The 22,510-nt window shown below is 37.1% G+C and overlaps 1 protein-coding gene across 1 annotated transcript; it reads left to right on the forward strand.

Annotated features, from left to right (window-relative positions):
- The first annotated feature begins 50 nt into the window (after positions 1 to 50).
- cables2b (Cdk5 and Abl enzyme substrate 2b) lies at positions 51 to 20,935 on the forward strand. The gene is made up of 9 exons (XM_084427205.1): positions 51 to 677; positions 10,072 to 10,164; positions 11,864 to 11,941; positions 14,959 to 15,067; positions 15,258 to 15,411; positions 17,008 to 17,102; positions 17,679 to 17,785; positions 19,082 to 19,286; positions 19,933 to 20,935. The coding sequence occupies exons 1-9, from the start codon at positions 169 to 171 to the stop codon at positions 20,071 to 20,073; spliced, it is 1,491 nt and encodes a 496-aa protein (XP_084283331.1). The 5' UTR covers positions 51 to 168; the 3' UTR covers positions 20,074 to 20,935.
- Positions 20,936 to 22,510: the final 1,575 nt, after the last annotated feature.

The following is a 22,510-nucleotide window of genomic DNA, read 5'->3' on the forward strand; positions in this document are numbered from 1 at the left end:
TTCAGACGCTTTAGGACTCATCAGCCAATCAAATTCACGCATGCTCGATCTATTTACTAAAATCCTGTACTCCAAGCCAATCAGATAAGAGTAGGCGTGTCCGGATGAGTCGCGGCGGGGTAGAAACAGAATTGAGCATCAGCAGCGGACGGTTTATTCCACTCGAGAATGGCGGCTGCTGCGTGCAGTCCGCAGAGTTCACTGGCCCCATGCACTGGCAAACTGCACAGAGAGCATCTGCGGAAAAGTAAAGACTCGCGGAGGAGACAAGCCGCGCTTTTATTTCTCACTAATATATCCCTGGACGGACGGCCTGTGCGGAGCAATGCGAGTGCAGCGGGACCCCAGCATGCCGAGTTTCAGTGCTCTGACATCGGCGCGACTGTGAACGAACTGCCCGCTGCTGCTGCTGCAAGTGGCGATGGGACCTTCTCCAGCCTCGCTGTGCCCAGACTCGGGCTGCTCGGTGTCCCGCCCATCCTGGTTCTGCCGTCGGATTCTGAGTTCAGTAACGTCGGGAGCACCGAGGTGTTCCTGGAGAGGGAGAGAGGCTCGTTCTCCTCGCAGAATAACCTTCTGTCCCCGTGCAGTCTGCAGCCCACTCCTCTCGGGGCGCGGAAGTCTCCGACGCTGCTGTCCGTGCAGAGCTGCGGCTCCTCGCTGGACTCTCGACCGCGGTGGGTTCAGCTCAGGTTTCTGAAGAAAGCTTTCACTTTAGAGGCTATGCGCTCGAGATAGCGCGGTTTAATGCACTCTGATAGTTTACATGAACTTCTGAGAGAGACAGTCCACTTGGGTTGTGTCTCAAAATCTAGCGAGCTGCCTACATTTTATTTCAGTTAATGTTTAATTATTTTATAAGTAACACTTTTTTAAAGGTTTTAGTTAAGTTACCTAGACAGCGTATTTGGGCATCAAAAGGCATTTAAACTGTCAAGGTTGCGTTTTTTGATATTATTATTCGACTTTTTATCTAAACGTTATTCATGCTTACATTTATTTTCTAGAAATGCTGGACCCATTATATTTTCTCTAAAATTATTAATATTAAATATTAGTATTAAACCGTTAAAATCGATATTTTGTTTTGAGTTTTATGGTCCAGCACTTTACTATAATATTTTGTCAAAAAGTAAGGGGACAAAGTTGGTTCTGCATATCAGATATTTTAAAAAGTGATTTTAAAAGTTAGAAAAATATCGATAGATGCATTACTTAAAATATTTAGCATAAATTAATTTTCACAGTAATTATAATTGCAGAAATAGTGTATGATTAATGAACAGATCCAATACTAGTATAAATTCCTAATTATAAAATATATGAAAAGGCTCTAATGCTACATTTACATTAGGCGGGTCAGAGAAGGCATAGGCTATTATAATATGGCTTTTATGCAACACTGCAAAACACATCCATTTCATTAACTGCTTACTTTGTGACACTGGTTCTTATGATACAAAGACATTTTAAAACAATCCGTGGTCAAAGTCACACTTTACATCAGTGTTCTTTTTTTACTTATTACATAAGTACTGAGTAGTGCTGTTGAACAATATAAAATTGTGTAAATATTTTTTGGAGCATTATAATTTGCATTTATTGCTTTTTTAGTTAAATATTACAACATAGCATGGACACATGATGTAAGGTGTTAGTCATTACTGTGACCAGTTTTAATAAGCATGTTTTGTAACAAATTTGACCCAACCTACACATTTAGTGGGAGAGGCACCATTCAGGCTAATGATAATGTTTATGAGAGATGACTTAATGTTGTCGACCTCATCATTCACTTCATATTTTGTAATTATTTACTATAAATTCTAAAGAACCGTTTACAGCAAATATATACAAAACGCAAGTATATTATGCATTAGTATTTATGGTTGGACGAGCATTTAATGTTTCTTAATGTGATTTTGAGTGAGTAATATAAACTGTATATCTGTCCAATCAGAGTTCAATTTGTTTGTGCTTTAAATATAAACCCCTCTTTACAGTGAATGAACCATCTGCAGTTACGTACTTCTGTAGGTAGTTGAAACACACGTTTTTCCAGTTTTCTTCCAAATTCCTTTCCAAATATCACTTTTACCAATAGTTCTTTTGAATTTTTTTATTTTTTTTGAACTTTCAAGTTTCAGACTGAACTACTGATAGACCGAAGTGACAAGCCTCCTGTATAGATTTTATCTGCTTGACTTTTAAATGTTGTTCGACAGACACAAAAGTATGTGAAAAAGACTGTGTTTTCATTCTCACTAGTACACTCATTGACCACAGACTGCACAAACCCTTTTCTGGAATCCAGATGACTTCACAGCCAAATAAATGTTGCCTAAAAATGGCCATTTATTTGTGCATGAACTGGGTTGGTTTATCTCTCCCCATGAGGAAGTGAAAACACTAGTGAGAGAATGACGTTTGTTTTTGCTGTTAATCTCAGTAATACTTCATTGAGCAGTAGGAGGTCTTTATTCCCTTGACTGTACCTCCCCCCAACCCTCTTCCCCTTTTTACTTTAAAAAGGGTGTGACATATAGATTCAAACCAGACTGAGAGCCAAGGCAGTCGTTTGCTTTATCAGTTGGAGCTTTGAGCTCAGTCCGTGCTGCATATAAGGGTGGTGGTGTTCTTCCAGCGCTGCACGCTGCTTTGTGCAAACAGTACCTGCAGAGATTAAAGCTTAAGACATTCTGTCATATTCTCAACCCTTCAAAGGGTCTCTGCAGGCCTGAGGGAATGAACCGTCTCCGCACTGGAGAATAAATCAGGGCTACATAGCATGAACTTGCTTGATTCAAATGTTACGGTTGCTTAAAATAGTTCCGTAAAATGCATCCAGCAGGCATTTAAATGGACCTTTCCTTGCTTAAAAACCACCTTTCAGGATGAATTATATTTGTGGAGCATAGAGAATTTGAATAAGTGTTTATAACAGTTCTTATGGTTGTATCATCAAAAGTCAAATGCAGTGAGCGAGTGAGTGATGTGGCATTCACAATAAAAACACTAAGATAGTCTGAATAGTCCAACAAGTAGGAGCTTGTTGACCACTCTTGCCAAATTCTCAGCCTCATGCATTGTCAGAATGCTTTGAGGCTTTAAACTGTTTATGTAGTTGCTCAAAGCAAAGCTGGTATGTAATGTTTAGCTGAAATATTTGCATGAGGGATGTTTTATCTCACAAAGATGTTGTACCTTACAGTCTCACGTTGAGCTCTACTACCCATTGTTTTTCTGATGAAAAGATCATGTTTGATGAAGACATTCTCCAACCTTAGGGTTAGTCATTCAAAAATGAAAATTCTGTCATCAGTTACTCAACCTCCTCATTCCAAACCCATAAGACATTTGTTCTTCTTCGAAACAAAGATATTTTTAATGAAACCTGAGAGATTTCTGAATGTCCATTGGAAGTCTGTTCCACCAAAACTGTGGTGCTTCAAAAAAACGTTCCATTTACCATATTTGTTGTGCTCTATTTATGCGTTGATCAAAGTGTATATGTAAATAAAAGCCCAAATTAAATCTGTTCATCATATAAAGCAATTCAGTCTCTACGGAAGACTTTGATTAGAGCGCTAGATTCATATGGTTTACTTTCAGTATCCCTTGATGAACCTTTTGAAACGTCACAGTTTTGGTGCAATGGATGGAAAGAAATCTCTCAGGTTTTACTAAAAACATCTTCATTTGTGTTTCGAAGATGAACATAAGTCTTGTGGGTTTTGATCAACTTCAAAGTAACTGATTACAGAGTTTTCATTTTTGGGTGATGTTTTTGGAGGTTATGTCTTGCTATTGACCCTCAACATACAGGCTATATTTTGACCAATCAGCTTTCTTTATTTCAAAATCATTCACTGGTTGATGCTTACTTCTTATTGTTTTGCACACAGTAGCGGAAAGTTTGGAGAGAGTGTATATACCTGATGAACAGTCAAGCATATTTTCATTTTTCATATGTAAATATGAATTTCATATTTTCATGTGTGGCTGATGGTGTTTCTGATCAAAAGATATCCAGACAAGATGGAACTGCACAATTCTGCTAATACTAATTAGGATAGCAGACACGAATATGGAAGCTTGTTTCTGCCACGGAATAAAACTATTTAAAAGATAATTGCAACTTTTTGTCTCACAATTCTGACTTTTTTTCTTACAATTGCAAGTTTATATCTCACAAATCTAACTTAGTAACACGCAACTGCAAGTTTATATCACGCAATTCTGACTTTATAACTCTCAGTTGCGACTTAATATCACGCAATTCTAACTTTATGACTCGCAGTTGCAAGTTTATGTCACGCAATTCTGACTTTATAACTCGCAATTGCAAGTTTAGATCACACAATTCTAATTTTATAACTCACAATTTGACTTTATAACTCGCAATTGCAAGTTTTTATCATTTTATACCCCATATCAGCCAGTACTACTAGTTGACACGTTGAGTCTGATGGTTACTTTTGGATCACATGACTTCAGTCACTCCTGTTCTGTACATGCCAGGAGTAGAAAGAAATAAAAAACGACATCTCTGTGCGATGACCGTTATGTGAAGTCATCTGTAATGACTAAATAAAATTGTAATAATTTGAATTTCAGTGAAAATGAAGTGAAACCGTAGCTTGAATCAACATCATCTGACAGTGGAAACTATTGCTTCTCTTTGTTCATGCAAGTCCTAACATGTGAGTTAATAACTGGACTAGTAATGAGTGTATCCGTGTTTGCTGACTGACCTTGGCTCATGCTCTTATGTCAGTAGCACCCTTAGCACAATCAGAAATTGAAGCTGAGGTACTCTAGAAAAACACTCTTCAGTGTGAAGGGTGCTGCTAATAGTGTCATTTGGCTGTCCTCTACCATTGCTATATTAGATATGCTAAGTATTACTAGATCTGATGTGTTATATTATATATAAATAATGCAACAGGAAGCTCTTCTACACATTACCATTGAAAACAAATATTATTCTCTGCATGAATGATGCACCCTTTTGACAAATTATTTACACTACTTTTCAAAAGTTTGGGGTCAGTAAGAGTTTGTTTTTCGGATGAGGCCAGTCAGATCTCATGGAAATCAACTTTTTCCTTAAGAGAACAACGTGCATCCAATTCTGTCCTTCCTTACGTTGAGCGGACTGTGCCAAAACTCACCATATATCCAATTAGAGGATATATTACTCATACGTAGTTGCACAACCATTATAGTCTGTAAGATTTTGTAATGTTCTTCAAAGAAGTCTCTTATGCTCAAAAAGGCTGTTAGTCTGGCTATCACCAGACCAAGCTTAGTCTTTTAAGATTGAACATTGGTCTGGGCTGCTCTGTATTTTCTACTGCACAACAGGCATGATCAACGGGCATAGTTTAAATGACTCCGTACGCAATTGGATAGTCCTTCAACCAATCAGACCAACGATCCGGATGACGTACTTTGCAGCGAAAACTCCACTCCATGGCATCGAGTGAATTATTTTATTTTTTTTCAGGTTGTGCAAAAAAACCATGAAAGTGAGTGGTATTTACACCCACTCGAGCAATTTGTTAGCTAAACTAAAGAAGCCATTGAGCATCATAGAGAGGTTAAAAGGAATTGAATTGGATTAAACCCACCAATAGCGCGCCAGGTGGTTTGTGATTGGACCCCGGAGATTTGTAACGGAAGCAGGATAGAAGAATGTACAGGTTTCCAGCCTGCAAATCCCCCACCCTCCACTTTCAATTCTTTTACTTCAATAATATGTTAGGTTTTTGCATTTTTATTTAAAATAAAATATCAAAACAAATGTAAAATGCAGATTTATTTTTTACAGCCATCTTTGATAATATTTACCAAGGGGGCAAATAATTCTGACCTGCAATGTATATTTATATGTATTGTCCAAAACAACATGATTCTACATACAGTTGTTTTAGATAATGCTACCAAACTCAAATATGGCCTCACTCATAAATTGTGTTGTAACCCATATAGCACCTCCAACACACGAACCCACTGATTGAGGCCTGACATTTCACCCACTCGTTTCTCTGTGGCACTTCCTCTTCAGCCTGTAATAGTGCTTCGACATTTTGCACCAGTGCTGGTAATCTAGCCAAGCCTTTCGTCCCGGCATGTGTGCTATTGGAACACTGAAAGCATGGAATCAAGCCATATGTTCTCTTAGCGCTTTAATACTGTGCATGTCCAGTCCTCGCAGGATTACGCCAGGGTATTTATTCAAAGCCTTGTGACGTGACTGTGGCCTGAGTCTGACTGCATCCAGTTGGCCAGGAACAGTTATTGATCCCCTGGAATGAGGAGCAGGGATCTACTGGACCTGGGATTGTGAGATATATAACACATGATGTGGTATATAAAGAAAGAGGAGCAGTGGTACACTACATATAGGGAGAGAGGGTTAACATTCCCTCTACCTCTTGAGTTGAAACTTGAGTTATTCCAATAGGATTGTACATTCTTTCTTAACTGTTTGTTTATCTTTGCCAGCCTGGTGTATGAGAGTCATCCTCTCTTGTGCATTTTTGTTTCACAATTGTTATTAAAAGTTTTTATTTGAAAACACTTTAAAAAGTGATCTTTTGGCTGAACAAAGAAATTCAGAGTTTGAAGAATTAGTTTAAGGAATGTTTCAAATGTCATAACACACACAGCTGTCATAATATTTCCAATATGCTATACATTGTGTGCACAAAAGAGTTTAAACATGCTTTTTACAGTTTGAAAATAGCAGAAAAGTTTAAATAACCATCATATTTGGATTTTAATAACAGCAGCAGTGTCTAATGTCTGTTAGAATGTGCTTTTTTGCAAAATGGAAATTATTACAGGACTTAAAAGTAAAATATATGAAAGGATTAGGGTTGTCAGTCACAGTACCAAAATTTCAGTAGTCAGTACCAATACCAGTAAAATGTCATGATTCTCTGTACCAATTTTGATACCAGAGCAAAAACTGTTGAATTAAGTACTTGAAAAAATTGTATCCCGTTTTTGTCTCGTCCATTGGTTGTCACTGTCAATCATCGCCATTTCCGATTCAATTGCGCATTTAAATACGGTTGTCAATCCTCAAACTCTGCAGTGTTCTCAGCAGCATGAAAAACTAAACTTGTATTCAGATTGTGAACGGGTAATAAACAGAAAGAAAGAGAAGAGCCTCCCTTTATAATCACTAAGGCTGTACATTTCTAAAGTGCAAACTCACTGAATTCTGCACTCTCGTGAAAACTCCCATTATAATAAAAAAAGCTGTCTTAATTGTACAATGAATATTTATATCGTGTTTACACTTTGTTGGTCACAGTGAAAGGATTCGCAAGCGTGCGGCTCGCATTGAAACTTAATGATTAAAACTTACTGACTAGCACCTCTGATAGGCCATTGCGTTCATGCGCTCAACAGATATGATTGGGATTGGCTACAATGCTCAATACTTGTAAAAACACAGTGTAAATAGAAACCTTTGACGCTTAGAGAGAGCTCGAACAAACACGAACGAGAGCGTTTGAAAGCAGTGTATATCATCGGGTACAGAATATACCCAGTACTCGGTAGAAATGCTAATACCGTCAACTTTTTTTCTTTTTTCTTTTTTTGTACCGACTGTATCAGTTGTACCGGTGCGTTTGACAACCCAAGTAGGGATGTAAGATATATTTGTGCCACATGAGCCTATACTACAGTTTTTTTTTTTTTTTTTTTGGTCAATATTGTATCTTTGATTGTGCATGCTCATTTAACCCATTTTTTACATTTTGATTTTTTTAATGCCATCATCTAACATTCACTAAAGATAATTTTTAAAAGCACTATTCATTTAATAATTAACATTTTAGCACCTCTAAATGAATATCCAATACTGTGCTGTGTTTGTTTTTAATTTATTTAAATGAAATTGTTTAAAATTTTTAGCCATAATGTGAAAAATATGTTTAAAGCCTAAAAATATGTATTTGTTTTCGAAGAAATGCTTTTTTTTTCCTTTTTTTTTTTGTGGCATGAAAAGACCCGACTAATCAATAATTATTTTTTTTGTTCCAGTGAAAGCTCTTGTGGATGGTTCATCCAAACATATCCATCTTTCACTGGGCACGCTGCCCACTCTGATGGTGTCTGTGATTCGATATGACCTTTAGTGTCCCGCCTCATCAAGCTTATGTCTTAGTTTCCTCTCCATCCCATTTTCTGGGTTTAAGTTGGATGCAAATGGATAGAGGATTTACTAGGAAATAAAGAGAGAGAGAGAGACACAAAAAATTACAAGTTGGAATCAAGTGAGTGACAGATGGGCCGAGAGAGAATGAGGTTTACGCAAAGCTGGCAGCCGCTTCAGAGTTCATCACCTTTTTCATTCTGGAGATAAAGAAAAGGGTTGTAAGTCATTTGTGTTCGGTCACAGTCTTCAGTTTTTCTTTGCTCTCTTCTGCTCACTCGCCTGCACACAGGTGCGGTTCCGCGGGTTATGATAACAGTCATTTGGATTCTGAGGGAGGGTGTATCACCACACAAATGGCGGAGCAGATGGAGAGTGCGTGAAGGGGGAGCTGTTTGTGTTTGTTCACACACTAGGGTTGTGTAATACTTTTCAAACCAAACAGAACAAAGATGTGGCCTGGTTTTGTGCCCAAAGCATGTGGCAGGAATCTGTGATGCTGATGTAGGTAAAGAGGGGTTTAGAACACGCACAGATGAGACATAGACTGAAAGTTATGTAACTGTAGTTATGGTAAGAAACATAATCCTACAGGCTGATTTTTCGGCAGGCTTTTTTTGAGGATTTTTCGGATAAATTAATTTAATATTTGTTAGACATCATGTTTGGGCTTCCTTAAGTCAGACAAGTTGAAGTTTCATTCTAAAAACTTAGTAAATCTATCAAGTGAGATTTGACCAGCAATCTGGCACTTGCTATTTGGTCTTTAAAACTTGATCTCCTTTAATGCTCCATAATCCAAAGAATTGCAGAGCTCTTGGCACTCTTGTACTGTACATTCCTATGCATGTAACGTTTGAGTAGATTGAAAAATAAATAGTAAAATCACTAAAAAAATTCAAAGTGAGGAGTCAGAGCTGTGGCATAGCAGTTTGCGCACATGCTCCTGACATGATGAGCCATGGTTCTGATGTGGGTAATTTAGGTTTGAACCTGACACATCTTGACCCCGTTCACCCGAATAATCTTTTGCCATACTGTCTCCACTATATAAATATGGTAAAAAAAAGAAGAAGAAATCACAGAAATTATTTTCTATAGGATTTTTAAGTCGATATGAAATGAAAATTGGCCATATTGTTGGAGCTGATTGCCTCATGGGCAGCTCTCCGACACATTGTGTGCTTCGTGCGTCTTGGGCTTTTAGTCTTGGCTTGTGGTACTTTCAGATCTCGTCCCCTCTCTCACACATTGCATTCTGTCAGATCTTTATTATCCTATACAATAACAGCAAAAGACCAGAAAAGTTAATCTTAAACCATTTAATATAAAATGATACATTTATTAAAGGTTCCAGGATTCATTTTGACTGATTAATCAATGCACATTATCCCAAAGGAAATTGTCTCAGAATGTAAGTAAAATGTGAATGTAGTTACAAGTTGATTGAGCTATGAGCTATAATAAAGGTACAATGTGAAGCAAGTCATGGCCAGTTTCATTAGCCACAATAATGACAGGAAACAGCCAGTCAGTTTAGTTACACACTTCAGCTACATTTAAACAGCACATCCCATTAACAGTGCTTGGCTTAACGTGAAGAAACCAGGGAACAAATTGAATCAAATGCTTAATAGGTCAGAACTATTGCAAGCTGGAAATCTGTGTTGGGTTCTTTCCGTTAAAGTGAAGTCGTTAGGTTTGGGTTAAATACTTGTGGGCATTTGGGCTGTTTTGCATAGTACGTACTACGTAGTCACAGCAGCATGTATTATAAAAGTTGTGTGTTGTCTGAAATCAGTGGTTTACATGACAATGAAGAGGTGAAGCCTAATATGATAGACTAAATGCTTTTCTTAAATATGTCCAAATGTGTTTCATGTTTTGTCCCTCAGGAGTCGGAACCTTTCTGGCTCTCCTCGTCCACGTCCCGTGAAGAAAATCCACTTTATTAAGAACATGAGGCAGTACGACACCAGGGGCAGCAGGTATTGTTTATTCTCTTCTCTCAGTGTGAGGGGTGTGTGTGTGGGTGTGTGTGGGTGTGTGTGGGTGTGTGTGGGTATGGGGGTGGGTGTGTGTTTGTGCCTGTCGGTCTGTCTGTCTTTTCCAAACTATGTAATGTTTTCCTCTCTGTGTGCTTCAAAACAAACAATCTGCCTCCCGTCATCATTATTTTCTCAGTTTGAAGGTGATCCGTTACACTTGCTTTATGCTGTGCTTATGTACGATTCATCACGTGAGGTTATCATATCTGACTGTTTGAACACTGAAGAGGGGAAGTAATTTTTTTTAAGGATTGCAAGGGCACATGAATAAAAAAAAAAAAAATTATGTGCTCAGATAAATCATTTGTAATAAATACTGCAATATTTCTTAAAGAATTGTTGATTTTAGATTACAAAATTATGGTGAGTTTTGGCACAGGCCGCTCAACATAAGGATTGTTTGTTGTTCTCTTAAGGAAGTGGTTCCATGAGATCTGGCCTTTTTCCATTTGAGGAACAGCAGCTATGTTTACTAAGTCTCATTATAAACTGCCCCAAATAGACAGCGGCCCTTATTTTCCGCTTGTGTTCCCAGGCTTTGGGTTTTCACACACACATGTTCCTCACATTCACAGGGTCACAGACAGGATTGGGGCAAAATAGAACCGATAAGATATTTTCCACTGGATGATCACAGATCCAGATAAGCTTAGTGTTCAGTGGTCTCATCTATCGCATAAACGCGACATGGCAGAGTGTAAAAAAAAAAGGGCCAGCAAATGCGGTAGACTAATAACTGTTCCCTGTGAGAAACAAAGGGGCACTGTAATAAAAGTCAACATAATATCCAATTATAATGTTACACTATCTAAAGTCAGTTCAAAATGTGTAACTTATGAGGTCATATCCTATTTTTTGGGTTCAATATAGTTGGCATTCTTCAATAAAACCTGTTCTAAGTTTATAATCCTCCATTCAAATCTTAAGATTTTTATTTATTTTTTAAATGAAGACATTTGTACATGAAAATTATGCTTGTTGAAATCTATTAATTCCAAAGATTCCTGTTGAGATATAAGTGGAAATCTGTCCTTGATATCTCTAGAAAATGATTCAATTAATGGCCAACTCGTACTCGCTATCATTTCTGGTGTCATTTCTCCACTGTCATGTGACTATTGACGAAAACAATCCTCTTGGCTGCTGCGGCAGACCCTCAGTTTCATGTTAACTGCCATTTTACAACTCTGTCACAATTCTATGGTTAAAATGCAGTCACACACCCATAGCTAACACAGATACCATCCCACTTCCTGTGTGAAAGAAGTGAGAGACAAGTGTACACCAAGGCTGATGATGCAGGTGTTCTGGCTCTGTGTGTGTGTTGAGGGGACAAAATATCCCCAAAAGGATGGTAATATCAGAAATCTTTGTCCTTGTGGTGGTCCCAATGAGGTAAACGGCTTATAAATCATGCTAAGTGATGTTTTTTGAAAATGTAAAAATGCAGAAAGTTTTCTGTGATGGGTAGGTTTAGGGTTCAGTTACAAAATATACAGTTTGTACAGTTTAAAAATCATTATGTCTATGGAAAGTCCTCATAAAACATGAAAACCCAATGTGTGTGTGTGTGTGTGTGTGTGTGTGTGTGTGTGTGTGTGTGTGTGTAATGTTAACTTGTTTGTGTTCGCCACTGCAGGATCGTCCTTATCTGTGCCAGAAGGTCTTTGTGTGCCGCCTTCTCTGTGCTGCCGTATGGAGAGAGCTTCCACATCAGGTACTCAAACACACACTCACACATAAAAAAAAAATACTTATTTAAAACTAGGGTAGGCAATTTCGGAGAGGCTAGCAATAGTGAGCTAGCTTTGAAGGCAGAAGACCCCATCCCTTCAACCGTCTCCAAAGCCACGTACCCTTCACAACACATGGCACAGCCAGAGCAGAGTCTACAAAGCCTCACAAGAGACAGCGTTAAATAACCTCATGCCTCAAAGCACAAAACATTTCGGCGTTGATATTGTTGACATACAAATGCAAAAATCCGGATTTGAGGACAGCTCAGAGCACTGTTATTCTTTTTTTCTTTTTTTTTAGGACAGATTCATGTTATTGATCTAATTTGAATGATTCATCTGTGCATATTTAATTTATTTTGATTTATTTTTTACCTTCTTTAATCAAAAGTTCATAACTAGACCTCAGACCTAAAACCACAGACTTATCTCTGCTTATGTATACAGGACTTCTCTAATCATTTGGTCCGATTAAACCCTGCCCAAGGGTTAAAATATTATTGTTTTTGCTTAGTATATTTGTTACTTATTTAGTTAGCAGCAGTTATTCACTCTTGGTTAACTGGTTTAAAGTTTCTATACTAAAATATACTAATAAATTAAAAGAATCATTGATTATTAAGGATGCAGAATTGTTCATTGGGAAAAATTTGAATTTCTCATTCCTACTAGCCTTCACTTCCACGACACTTGTCCTTGCATGATCTTTAAATAGACAGATAAACACAAAGAGATTTGTGCAGTCATTTGGGTTCCTTTGCTCTCCTCTGGGGATTCATATCCAGGATGAGATTCGGGGAAAATGGGGAAGGAAGGAATTTTTCCCACATCCTTGTGCTGGGCCTGGTATGACACGAACGACAACACCCTCTCCTTTCCCACCATCTCCATTACAGTTCCAGAAAATGCTGAAATAAAAAAAAAAAATTAAGATTGAACACTTTCTCTTATCCACCTTTTTCCTGACCGCGAGGTCTAGCCCAACTCATAGTGGAATTATCCTTTACATTTCCGGTCTCCGGTGTTTCTAGTCAAATTTTTGTTAGTGTCTCACCCGTCAAAGTTTAATGAGTACGTAGATGACATGAAGCTGCGCGAAGTTAGCTACATTGAAAACAGATGTGCGCTCATATCCTACATACAGCTGCCTATCAGTTGAAGTTAAAGATGATAAGAGCGCACATATAGGGTTGAATTCAGGTTGATTGGGAAACTTTTTCCCTGTTATCTTTATGGCAAAAAGCATCCCAATCACCATGAATTCACCCTACCTTTTATGGGGAGCATTTTAACTTAAGTGCTGCAAGCTATGCTCGTTTTCTTTTGTCAGTCTTTGGCATAAAATGCAAGGCAAATGGCGCTGTATACGGACATTCTTTTCAGATTTATTGGTGCTCAAAACACATACTTTCCAGGAATTTCTTCAGTTTATTGCTGTCGTTGTGGCAGTCAACAACAGCTGAGCTTAACCCTGTGCTCATTTTAACTTTAGTAATGTTCAAAAAGTTTGTTTAATTGTTGCTCTTTTAATAATGGGTTCCTATGGAGACAGGACAGCATCCAAACGGAAGTTAGAATCCGTTATGGCGGCGCTCATCATTTGCTCAGGAAAAAGGTGGATACATCACATTTCTGAAAGAGAGAAGTAAAATTACACAGTCATGCTATGCAAGGTGGTTTGAGACTGTAGATAAGGGATGCTAGATTGAGGGGATATATGTGTGTGTTCTGCTAATGATTTAAGAGCAGAGCTGTACACAACACTCTTAGTTACTTCTTGAAGGAAAAGCAAATGATTGGGTTATCGGGTTGAATTTGTCTGTATTAGGTGAATTAGACCTGTGATTGTTGAGTTCATTATTTCTGTCTTACAATAATTCACAGAAGTACTGGGAAAAAAACGTTTATCGTTTGTATATAAGCACTGATGTCTACAGTAGAGATTAAAATAGAGTAAATCACCTTTTGAAAGTAACTTCAAATAAAGATTTTATCAATTATAGATATAACCAGTAGGTGGCGACAAGTGACTGTTAAAAAAATGATTTGTCATTGAATCATTCATTAAAGAGATTTGTTCTAAAATGCTGATTCATCCTATAATGAAACATGTGAAGTCTCTATAAGTGAGTCATTGAATCACTCATTAAAACTGATTTAAAAAAAAAAAAAGACCTCATCTTGAATGACTTTATTTAGCTAATAGATGTAGTGTTAGTCAAAGCTGGTCAGAGGTTGGGTAATGGTAATAGGTGGAGGGACATTATAGAGATTGGATTTGATCCATTTGATTGGACAGTTTTGTGAGTGCAAGATGAGTCATCAATATTTTTGGCCCAGTTTGAATTCACATATCAAATAAAATACATTTTGTCAACTACAAGGAGTACACTAAAACATGGATGACCTCAGAGCTGTTAGACATATATTTATCCCTACAGTTTATTTATAATATTTTTAAAGGCTTTCTCTCAGTCAAAATTGGTTTTACATGATCATTGCATGCTTTCTCTGACCCTTAGAATTGAACAGGGTTGCATTTTCCTAAAGCATCATAAGCCTAAGTGGATCATAGAACCATTGCCACCAGTTACCACCAATGCTTTTGAGAAACGCAGCCCAGGCTGTTTTTGCTGCTGTACCTTTAAGACTTCTATAAGTAAATCACCTCAGTTATGGTTAGCTAGCCTAGAAATTATGTAATGTTTGCTCTTAAGCTCTCAGGGTTTAGGGTTAGTTGGTAAAAAACTAATAATTAATTAAATAATAAAAATTGTACGTTCAAAAATAAAACACTTCCTCAAAAAATATATAATATTTTATTTGTTTACCTGCATGTCATGTGACAATTATCCCACATTAGAGAACAGTGAATGTGCAAACGTGTCTATGAAAATCTAATGAAAATCTCAATTAAATATTTTTAATTGGGAATCCCTGTTCTTAATTATCAATTTAATCAATAAACCAAGGATCTGTCCATTTGTCTTTGTCTCAGTGACCCTCGTCTGGACGGTCAGCGGCGGAGGCACTCATCCGGAGCAATATCCACCACCCTGGAGATGCTTCCCGGGCTGGAGGGGGTGGAGCTGGGCATGTACGGCAGGGTAAGAGCTTGTCATTCTATCACTCACCTGTCAATCAGTCAGTCAGGGAATGTCACAGAGCATTGTTCTCAGTGTACCAGTGGACCTGCTCCGAAATGACAGGTTTATATCGCCTCATTTGACGCACCCAGGGGCTGTCAGGATGTTTCAGGCTGACAGACAGCTTGTTATGATCTTATGTGTTTTGCAGACGGTGTCATACGCTCAGTTCCTGTACCCCACTAACGCTCTGGACCGTCACAAGCCCGCTGTGGATCTCGCTCTACCCCTGCCCTATTCCAGAAACAGCATCACTCACAGTTTTCCTCCCTCTCGCCTCAACAGCACCGTCGGTCTGGACCTGGGTATGTCACACACTCATAAACACAAACTACTACATCTAGACTTGTGAGGACCTCTCATAGTCATCTACTGTATTGCTGTAGATTAACCCTAACCCTACCTATTACCTACACATCATTGGCTTTATTTGGTATTACTTGACCAATTTAAAACCTTTATACTTTTTAATTGTGTAATAGGTTATATACAAGATATTAATACTTTTATTCAACAACGATGCATTAAATTGATCAAAAGTTACAGTAAAGGCATTTGCAATGTTATAAAAGATTTCAAATAAATGCTGTCCTTTTAAACGTTCTATACATCAAAGCATCTTGAATGGCTTTCCTGAGGTAAACGTAACATTAAGCTGTTTTATTTCCGCGGTTGAGCAATAACATGAGACGTGATAAATGTCGCTAAGTTCTATTATATCTTTCAACAAACTTTCTGATGTTTATTCATGTTTATCTCTTGCAATATTTGGTCCTCACACATGTAACAAAATTACACGCACCCTTTCTCTGCTCAGTTCTGTAACCACTTAAATCTCAGCCACAGTGAAATTTGACAACATCTGTAACTCTTTTCTGTGGCGGATTCCTTTGCTTGTGACCTTTTTTGACTTTGCTAGACTTTAGATGTAGTGTGTGTGCGTGTGTGCGTGTGTTTGTCTACTTGTACAACTATCTTTGTGAGGACCAGTTTGAGTTTTAGACCATTCTGACCGGTCCTCACTTTCTGAGAGGTTTAGGTTAGCAGTTAGTTGTGATGGTTAGAGTAAGGAGCTAGAGATTGTATTGTGTCTGTGAATGTCCTCACAAAGGTAGATGTACAAGTGTGCGTGTGGTACTGTGTGTATGTGTGTGTGTCATAAGGCCTAAAAGCATTTTAAAGCTAATTCTGGACTGGACATGGTGAAATTCTCTTTCATGCATGTCTAAATGGTGACATTAAATCACACAAGCATGCGACACACATACACACTCACATTCAGAAAACAAACACACACTTGCACAAAGAAGTGTGTAGTAACTGATGGGAGCTTAATAAAGGTTTTAATGCTATATTACTCACAGAGTGGGTAGGGACATTTCAATCAACTTGATAGACACAGTCATTATCACAGTATTTCAGGCACAGATGTGCGTGTGTGCGTGCGTGCGTGTGTGTGTGTGTGTGTGTGATAATTACTAATATTGCTATCCCTGCGGTCTAATACTTAGTGAGTGTGTGAGTCATCAACACAGCGATTTCAGCTCTCTGTATTCTCATACCTTATTTCACAAACCTACATTAGCTACACTTGTGTCAGCCAAGTTGTTGCTGATTGTAAGTACTGAGTACAAGTGCTGTTTATGTGTGTTGTTTTAAAGGGGTAGCTTCCACCCAGAATGAAAATTCTTTCATCATTTACTCACCCTGACAGATGTTTCTTTTCTGGGTGAACTGTGCCTTTAATATAGCTCTGCTCAGTCAGTGCAGAAAGATGCACCATCATCTCAAAAACATGTATACACGTCGCATTCAGGTACTGTATGTTATCTGTGGTTTGATTGGCTCATTTGACAGCGGTTTTTTTTTTTGTTTGTTTGTTTGTTTGTTTGTTTTTTCAGGCATAGAAGACACTGAGTATGACCCTAATATGCTCAGTGATCCCCAGTGGCCATGTGGAAAACACAAAAGAGTGCTCATCTTTGCCTCATACATGGTGAGATGGAGATATATATCCATTATTCTATTACAGTGTATATATGTATATATATATATATATATATATATATATATATATATATATATATATATATATATATATATATATATATATATATATATATAATATTGTTTCTTTTTTATTTTTATATATAACCTGGACTTGTTCTTCAAAGGTTTTCTGAGAATCATCCCCTTATAACACATCTGCTCAGCCATTTACAACCTAACCCTAACACTTTTCACAGATGTTTGTGTTTTTGGAAATTTAATGCAGCCCAGTTTGGTCATGTTCCTTGTTTTTGGACATTAATTTACCCATCAGACACATTTGTAGGGATGAATGGCTATCTGTGTGATTTAAGGGTCTGTGCTCAAAGCAGGGCAGTCTGACCAACAGACACGGATAAACATAACTTATCCAGCTGACGACATTACTGACCACTGGAAAATACTGCTAATACTGTAATTCTTTTAAATGTTTTTTTTTATTTTTATTGCTGAATATCTTACTAACATGTAAATCCTCAGTGTTTACTGTCACTCTCTTTCTCACACTGTGGTTCTCTCACAGACGACAGTAATAGAGTACGTCAAACCATCCGATCTGAAGAAGGACATGAATGAGACTTTTAAAGAAAAATTCCCCCACATCAAACTCACACTGAGCAAAATCAGAAGGTACACACAAATTTGAACTCTTATTTCAATAACTGTTTACATGCACAGGAATATTCCTATGTTAATCGGAATATGGTCATATTGTTGTATGCGCGAACATGTTAACCCGATTTCAATATCCAGTTTAAGCCAAAATTCTTTAACCTTTGTGAAAATGAAGTACACTGTAGCATACTTGTAAAAAGAGTACTTATAGAAATAACATGCTTTAAAAGAAAATGCTCAAGTGCAAACTGCATGTAATGTTTTCGGACACATAATTGCATGTTCTTGCCATTAAATGAAAATGTATTACAGACAAAATTTATTTTAAATGCTATTTGCTGAACTTCCGAGTGCTTTGGGTACTTTTGACCCACTTAAGTAGGACTTAAGTAAGTGCTATTTTGGGGACTTAAGTACATCTTTATATGTAATGTCATAATGACTTTTATTGTCTTATGAAATATGTACTGCCGAATGTACTGACAAGCATTTATGGTAAACTAAAATATACTTTAATGTAATTTCTATTGAAACCTGAATGTCATTTATTTAAATATATTTGTAATTATGAAGTTGCAATATTGAATTACACAATACAGTTGGAATTAGTACTTTACATGTGCTTTAGTATTTCAAAAATGATTAAAACGATGTTTTAAAATGTACTTTATAGTAAAAAAAATTTAAAAGTGTACTTAAGTGTGTCTAAAAACCTAGGCCCTGTTTACCCCTGGTGTTCTGTCTCTTTAGTCCACTTTCGACCATTTCTGTCTTGGACAGGTAACTGTGTGGGATTTTTCAGATCTTTCGATCTAATGAATGAAGTAAGCTCACACAATTGCCTGGAGACGACAGAAAACGTTTTAGAAATCAAGGAATGGTGCGAGAACATTGAAGACGAAAATGTTCTCTTGAAGCACAAACCAAACTTGGGTCTTGAGTCGACATTTTTTTCAAGTTTAAATCCCGTATGGCTATCGCGCATCCTGTAATGTTTACGCGTTTGGTCAGTAGGTGGAGAGCAGGTGGTCTTCTGTGGCTGTTTGAACGCATTCGACAACATGAGCGAAAGCAATCTGGTCGAATGTGTTTTCGACTACCTCTGGAAGTGGTAGTAAACACTCGCCTGTATTTAGCGTCGTCCACTTTCGATCCGAATGATGAAAATGCTACTTAATACCAGGTGTAAACAGGGCCATAGCCATAGCTCTTTAATTTCATTGCACATTCAATACAATGGCAATTATTTTGTCTATTTAATTTCTTCTCTTTATCTCTCCTAACATCTCTGTCATTCCCTCTCGTCATCAGTTTGAAGAGGGAAATCCGTTCAGTTGGAGAGGAGTCTTTATTGCAGCCGGTCACCATTGCCATGGCATTTGTGTACTTCGAGAAGCTGGTCCTACAGGGACGTCTCAACAAGCAGAACAGGAAGCTGGTGGCGGCCGCGTGCCTCCTACTCGCTGCCAAGATCAGCAGCGATCTGAAGAAACAGGAGGTCAAACAACTGATTGACGTGAGTGATGCTTCGCCACACACTTTCCAGTCAACACACATACACTACCGTACAAGAAGTCTCTCATTCTCACCAAGGCTGGATTTATTTGATCAGAAATACAATATAAACAGTAATATATTGAAATATTATTACAGTTTTAAAACAACTGTTTCAATATAAATGTAATTTATTCCTGTGATGCAAAGCTGAATTTTCAGCATCATTACTCCAGTCTTCAGTGTCACATGATCCTTCAGAAATCATTCTAATATGATGATTTGATGCTCAAGAAACCTTTATATTATCACTTCTGTTATCAATGTTAATAAGCAGCTGCTTAGTATTTTTATGGAAACCTTTATACATTATTTTGGGATTCTTTGATGAATAGAAAGTTCAAAAGAACACATTTTTTGAAATATAAATTTAGAATTAACAGTATTAATTAAAAATTTGCTGACCCTTTTAAACAGTGGTGTACAAGCCTTTAATAGAGTAAAATAAATCTTTATAGGGTGCTGTATCGGGCAAAAATTGGCTGATATTTTGAAACTTTTATATGCAGATTATGTACACTGTATGTGTCAATGAAAAATCCACTCGCCCTTGTCAAAGTTGTCAGTGTTTATTGTACATCTATCTGTTTTTTTTTCTCTGCCCTCAGAAATTTGAGGAGAGGTTCCGGATTAGCCGTCGGGAGCTGATTGCTTTTGAATTCACCATCTTGGTAGCGCTGGAAATGGCACTTTACCTTCCGGAGAGTAAAGTCATGCCTCACTACCGTAGACTGGTGCAGCAGTCGTGAACATGCAGATGAGATGCGTAAAACAGCCGAAAGTGTGGGACTCAGCGTTCCCATCATTGCGGTTTCAGGTATCAGAGCGTGTACACATCAACACAGGAAGAACTGATGTTCCAAATGATGCTTTTTATAGTAATCGGGCCCGCAGCATTTGTTTTCGTGGGTGTCTGTTTTTGTGACCACCATGGGAATACTGCTAAAGGAAAACAGCAAGGATTTTCTTTTATTGAAAACAGAAGGTTTTTAACTCTCAGACGACAAGGGAAGAGTTTAACTCCTGCTACTTCACTTGTGTGAAATGTACAAGTGTGAATGCATGTTTTTAACATTCCATTTCTATTTTCCAAAAATAACTTTTATTTAATGTGGACCTCTCCTTTTATACAGAACCACCTACCATTCACTGTAACACTAAAGCACTTTTTTTATCTATACATGTATTTTATCTAAACCTTATGCAATTATAATAATATAATCATTAGCACAGATTACATAACATATATGCATTTAATTTAGTAGCGTACTCTTGAAAGCGTTATTGAGTGACTAAATCTACCTTAGTATTCAAACCCAGTATGTTCTTTGTCTTTGGGGCTTCATTTTACTGTGAAGAGTGCTCTATATTAGAGCTGGTTTCAAGAAAAGCACATTTTCAGTGCTGTGTGTTGTTCTCACTTTTTTCTTTTCATAGAATTAAAAAGAAATCCACCTTTTTTTAATTCCACAGAAGAAAGAAAGCCCTGATGATGTAAATGAGTAAATTATGACAGAAGGTTGTTTTTTTTGTTTTGTTTTTGGTGCTGTGTGTGTGTATTTATGTATATTCAGCAAGGATGCATTAAATTGATCAAAAGTTACAAAAAGGACATTTAAAAAAAATATTAAGCATCACAACTGTTTTCAACATTGATAATAATAAATGTTAATAATTAATGTTTCATCAGATCATCGTATTAAAATGATTTCTGAAGGAACCCTGAAGACTGGAGTAATAACCATCAATAAATTACAATATAAACTATATAAAAATTACATTTTAAAATAAATTCAGAATAGCTATTTGAAATTGTAACAATATTTCATAATATTATCGTTGTTATTGTATGTTTAATCAATTAAATGCAGCCTTGGTGAGCATATTTATGCTAAATTCACTGTTTATTTATTAACTGCCATAAAAGATTGTGTTCCGTCTCAATTTTCATTGACAACTAGTAACCATATACTGTATCATGAGAATTATAAAAAAAAAAAAAAAACTTGTTAGGTGTAGATATGCCAGTCATTGTGTTGACCTTAAACAAGTTTTAATTTCTTCCTGCACCCACAACCTGTGTAATATTTTTAGATGCTTTTTGTCCCATTTCCTCACAAAACATCCCATTCCCAATTCAAATCACACATTTCTGCCTGATATTATAGATTATATTTCAGTGCAGACTGTTGTGAAAAGGTTTTGTGTTGTGTGTCGGCAGCCAGTTTGCTGCTTTGTCCTTTATAGACGGATGTATTTTACATACTGTGGTCTCAATCAATACATCCTTGTATTTACTTAGGCCTAGATAATGTGCTGGTAATATTGTCTATGATGTATTTTTTGAAATAAGACTTTGTTTTCCAGTAATGTTTTCTTATTCAGATATTGTGCTAAGCGAGACATTTGCACTTTGAAGCAGCGCGTGTGCTATGGCGCCATCTAGAGGAAGCGATTTACAATCACGTGTCATTAGAAATGTAAGGAAGTGGATTTTGCTAGATAACCAGCTCATTTACTCAGGAGATATCTATGTAAATCACACATAGATTGAACATTTTTCCAGGTTTTGTTACTTTGTTTCCGTGTGTGCTACTTTTTGAGACCGAAAGCCCCAGTACAAACCAAGATAGCAGGTATTAATGGATGAGGTGAACTTTTACACACGTTCAATTAAAGTGCCTAGGAATGTTTGTAAAGAATAATTTTGTGAAGAGAGAAAATGGAAATAAAAGCTATTTAGTTTATTTACTCCATATTTACACTGTGATATTTTTATAGCCTCCAATGTTGCCAAAAAGGCGAAACGGTACCAGTTTCCTCTATTTTTTTGTCAAGATTTCTTTGTATTATTTGAGATCAATATTAACACTCAATTTAATTAGAATCTGAGCATAGTTGAGGTAAACCCATCTCTCACTGGACAGATCATATTCTGAGAGACCTGATTTTGCTCAGCCTAATGTTTTTATTTTTGCACGGCATCAGTTCAGTATGTGTTTATTCTGCTCATCGTGATTTATATTTCAGCTCAGTGGATGGTTTCAGCTGTTGTGATCGTTCAGTGTGTGATGAGTGTTATATCTCCTTTGGATGTTTCAGTTGTGTCGTTGCCTACAGTACTACTGTTGTTGTTTGTTTCAAAGGTCAGAGGTGAAGGAGAATGAATCCTCAAGAGAACAGAAA

This window comes from Rutilus rutilus (genome assembly GCF_951802725.1).
Source record: "Rutilus rutilus genome assembly, chromosome: 13".
Classification (NCBI taxonomy): Eukaryota; Metazoa; Chordata; class Actinopteri; order Cypriniformes; family Leuciscidae; genus Rutilus; species Rutilus rutilus.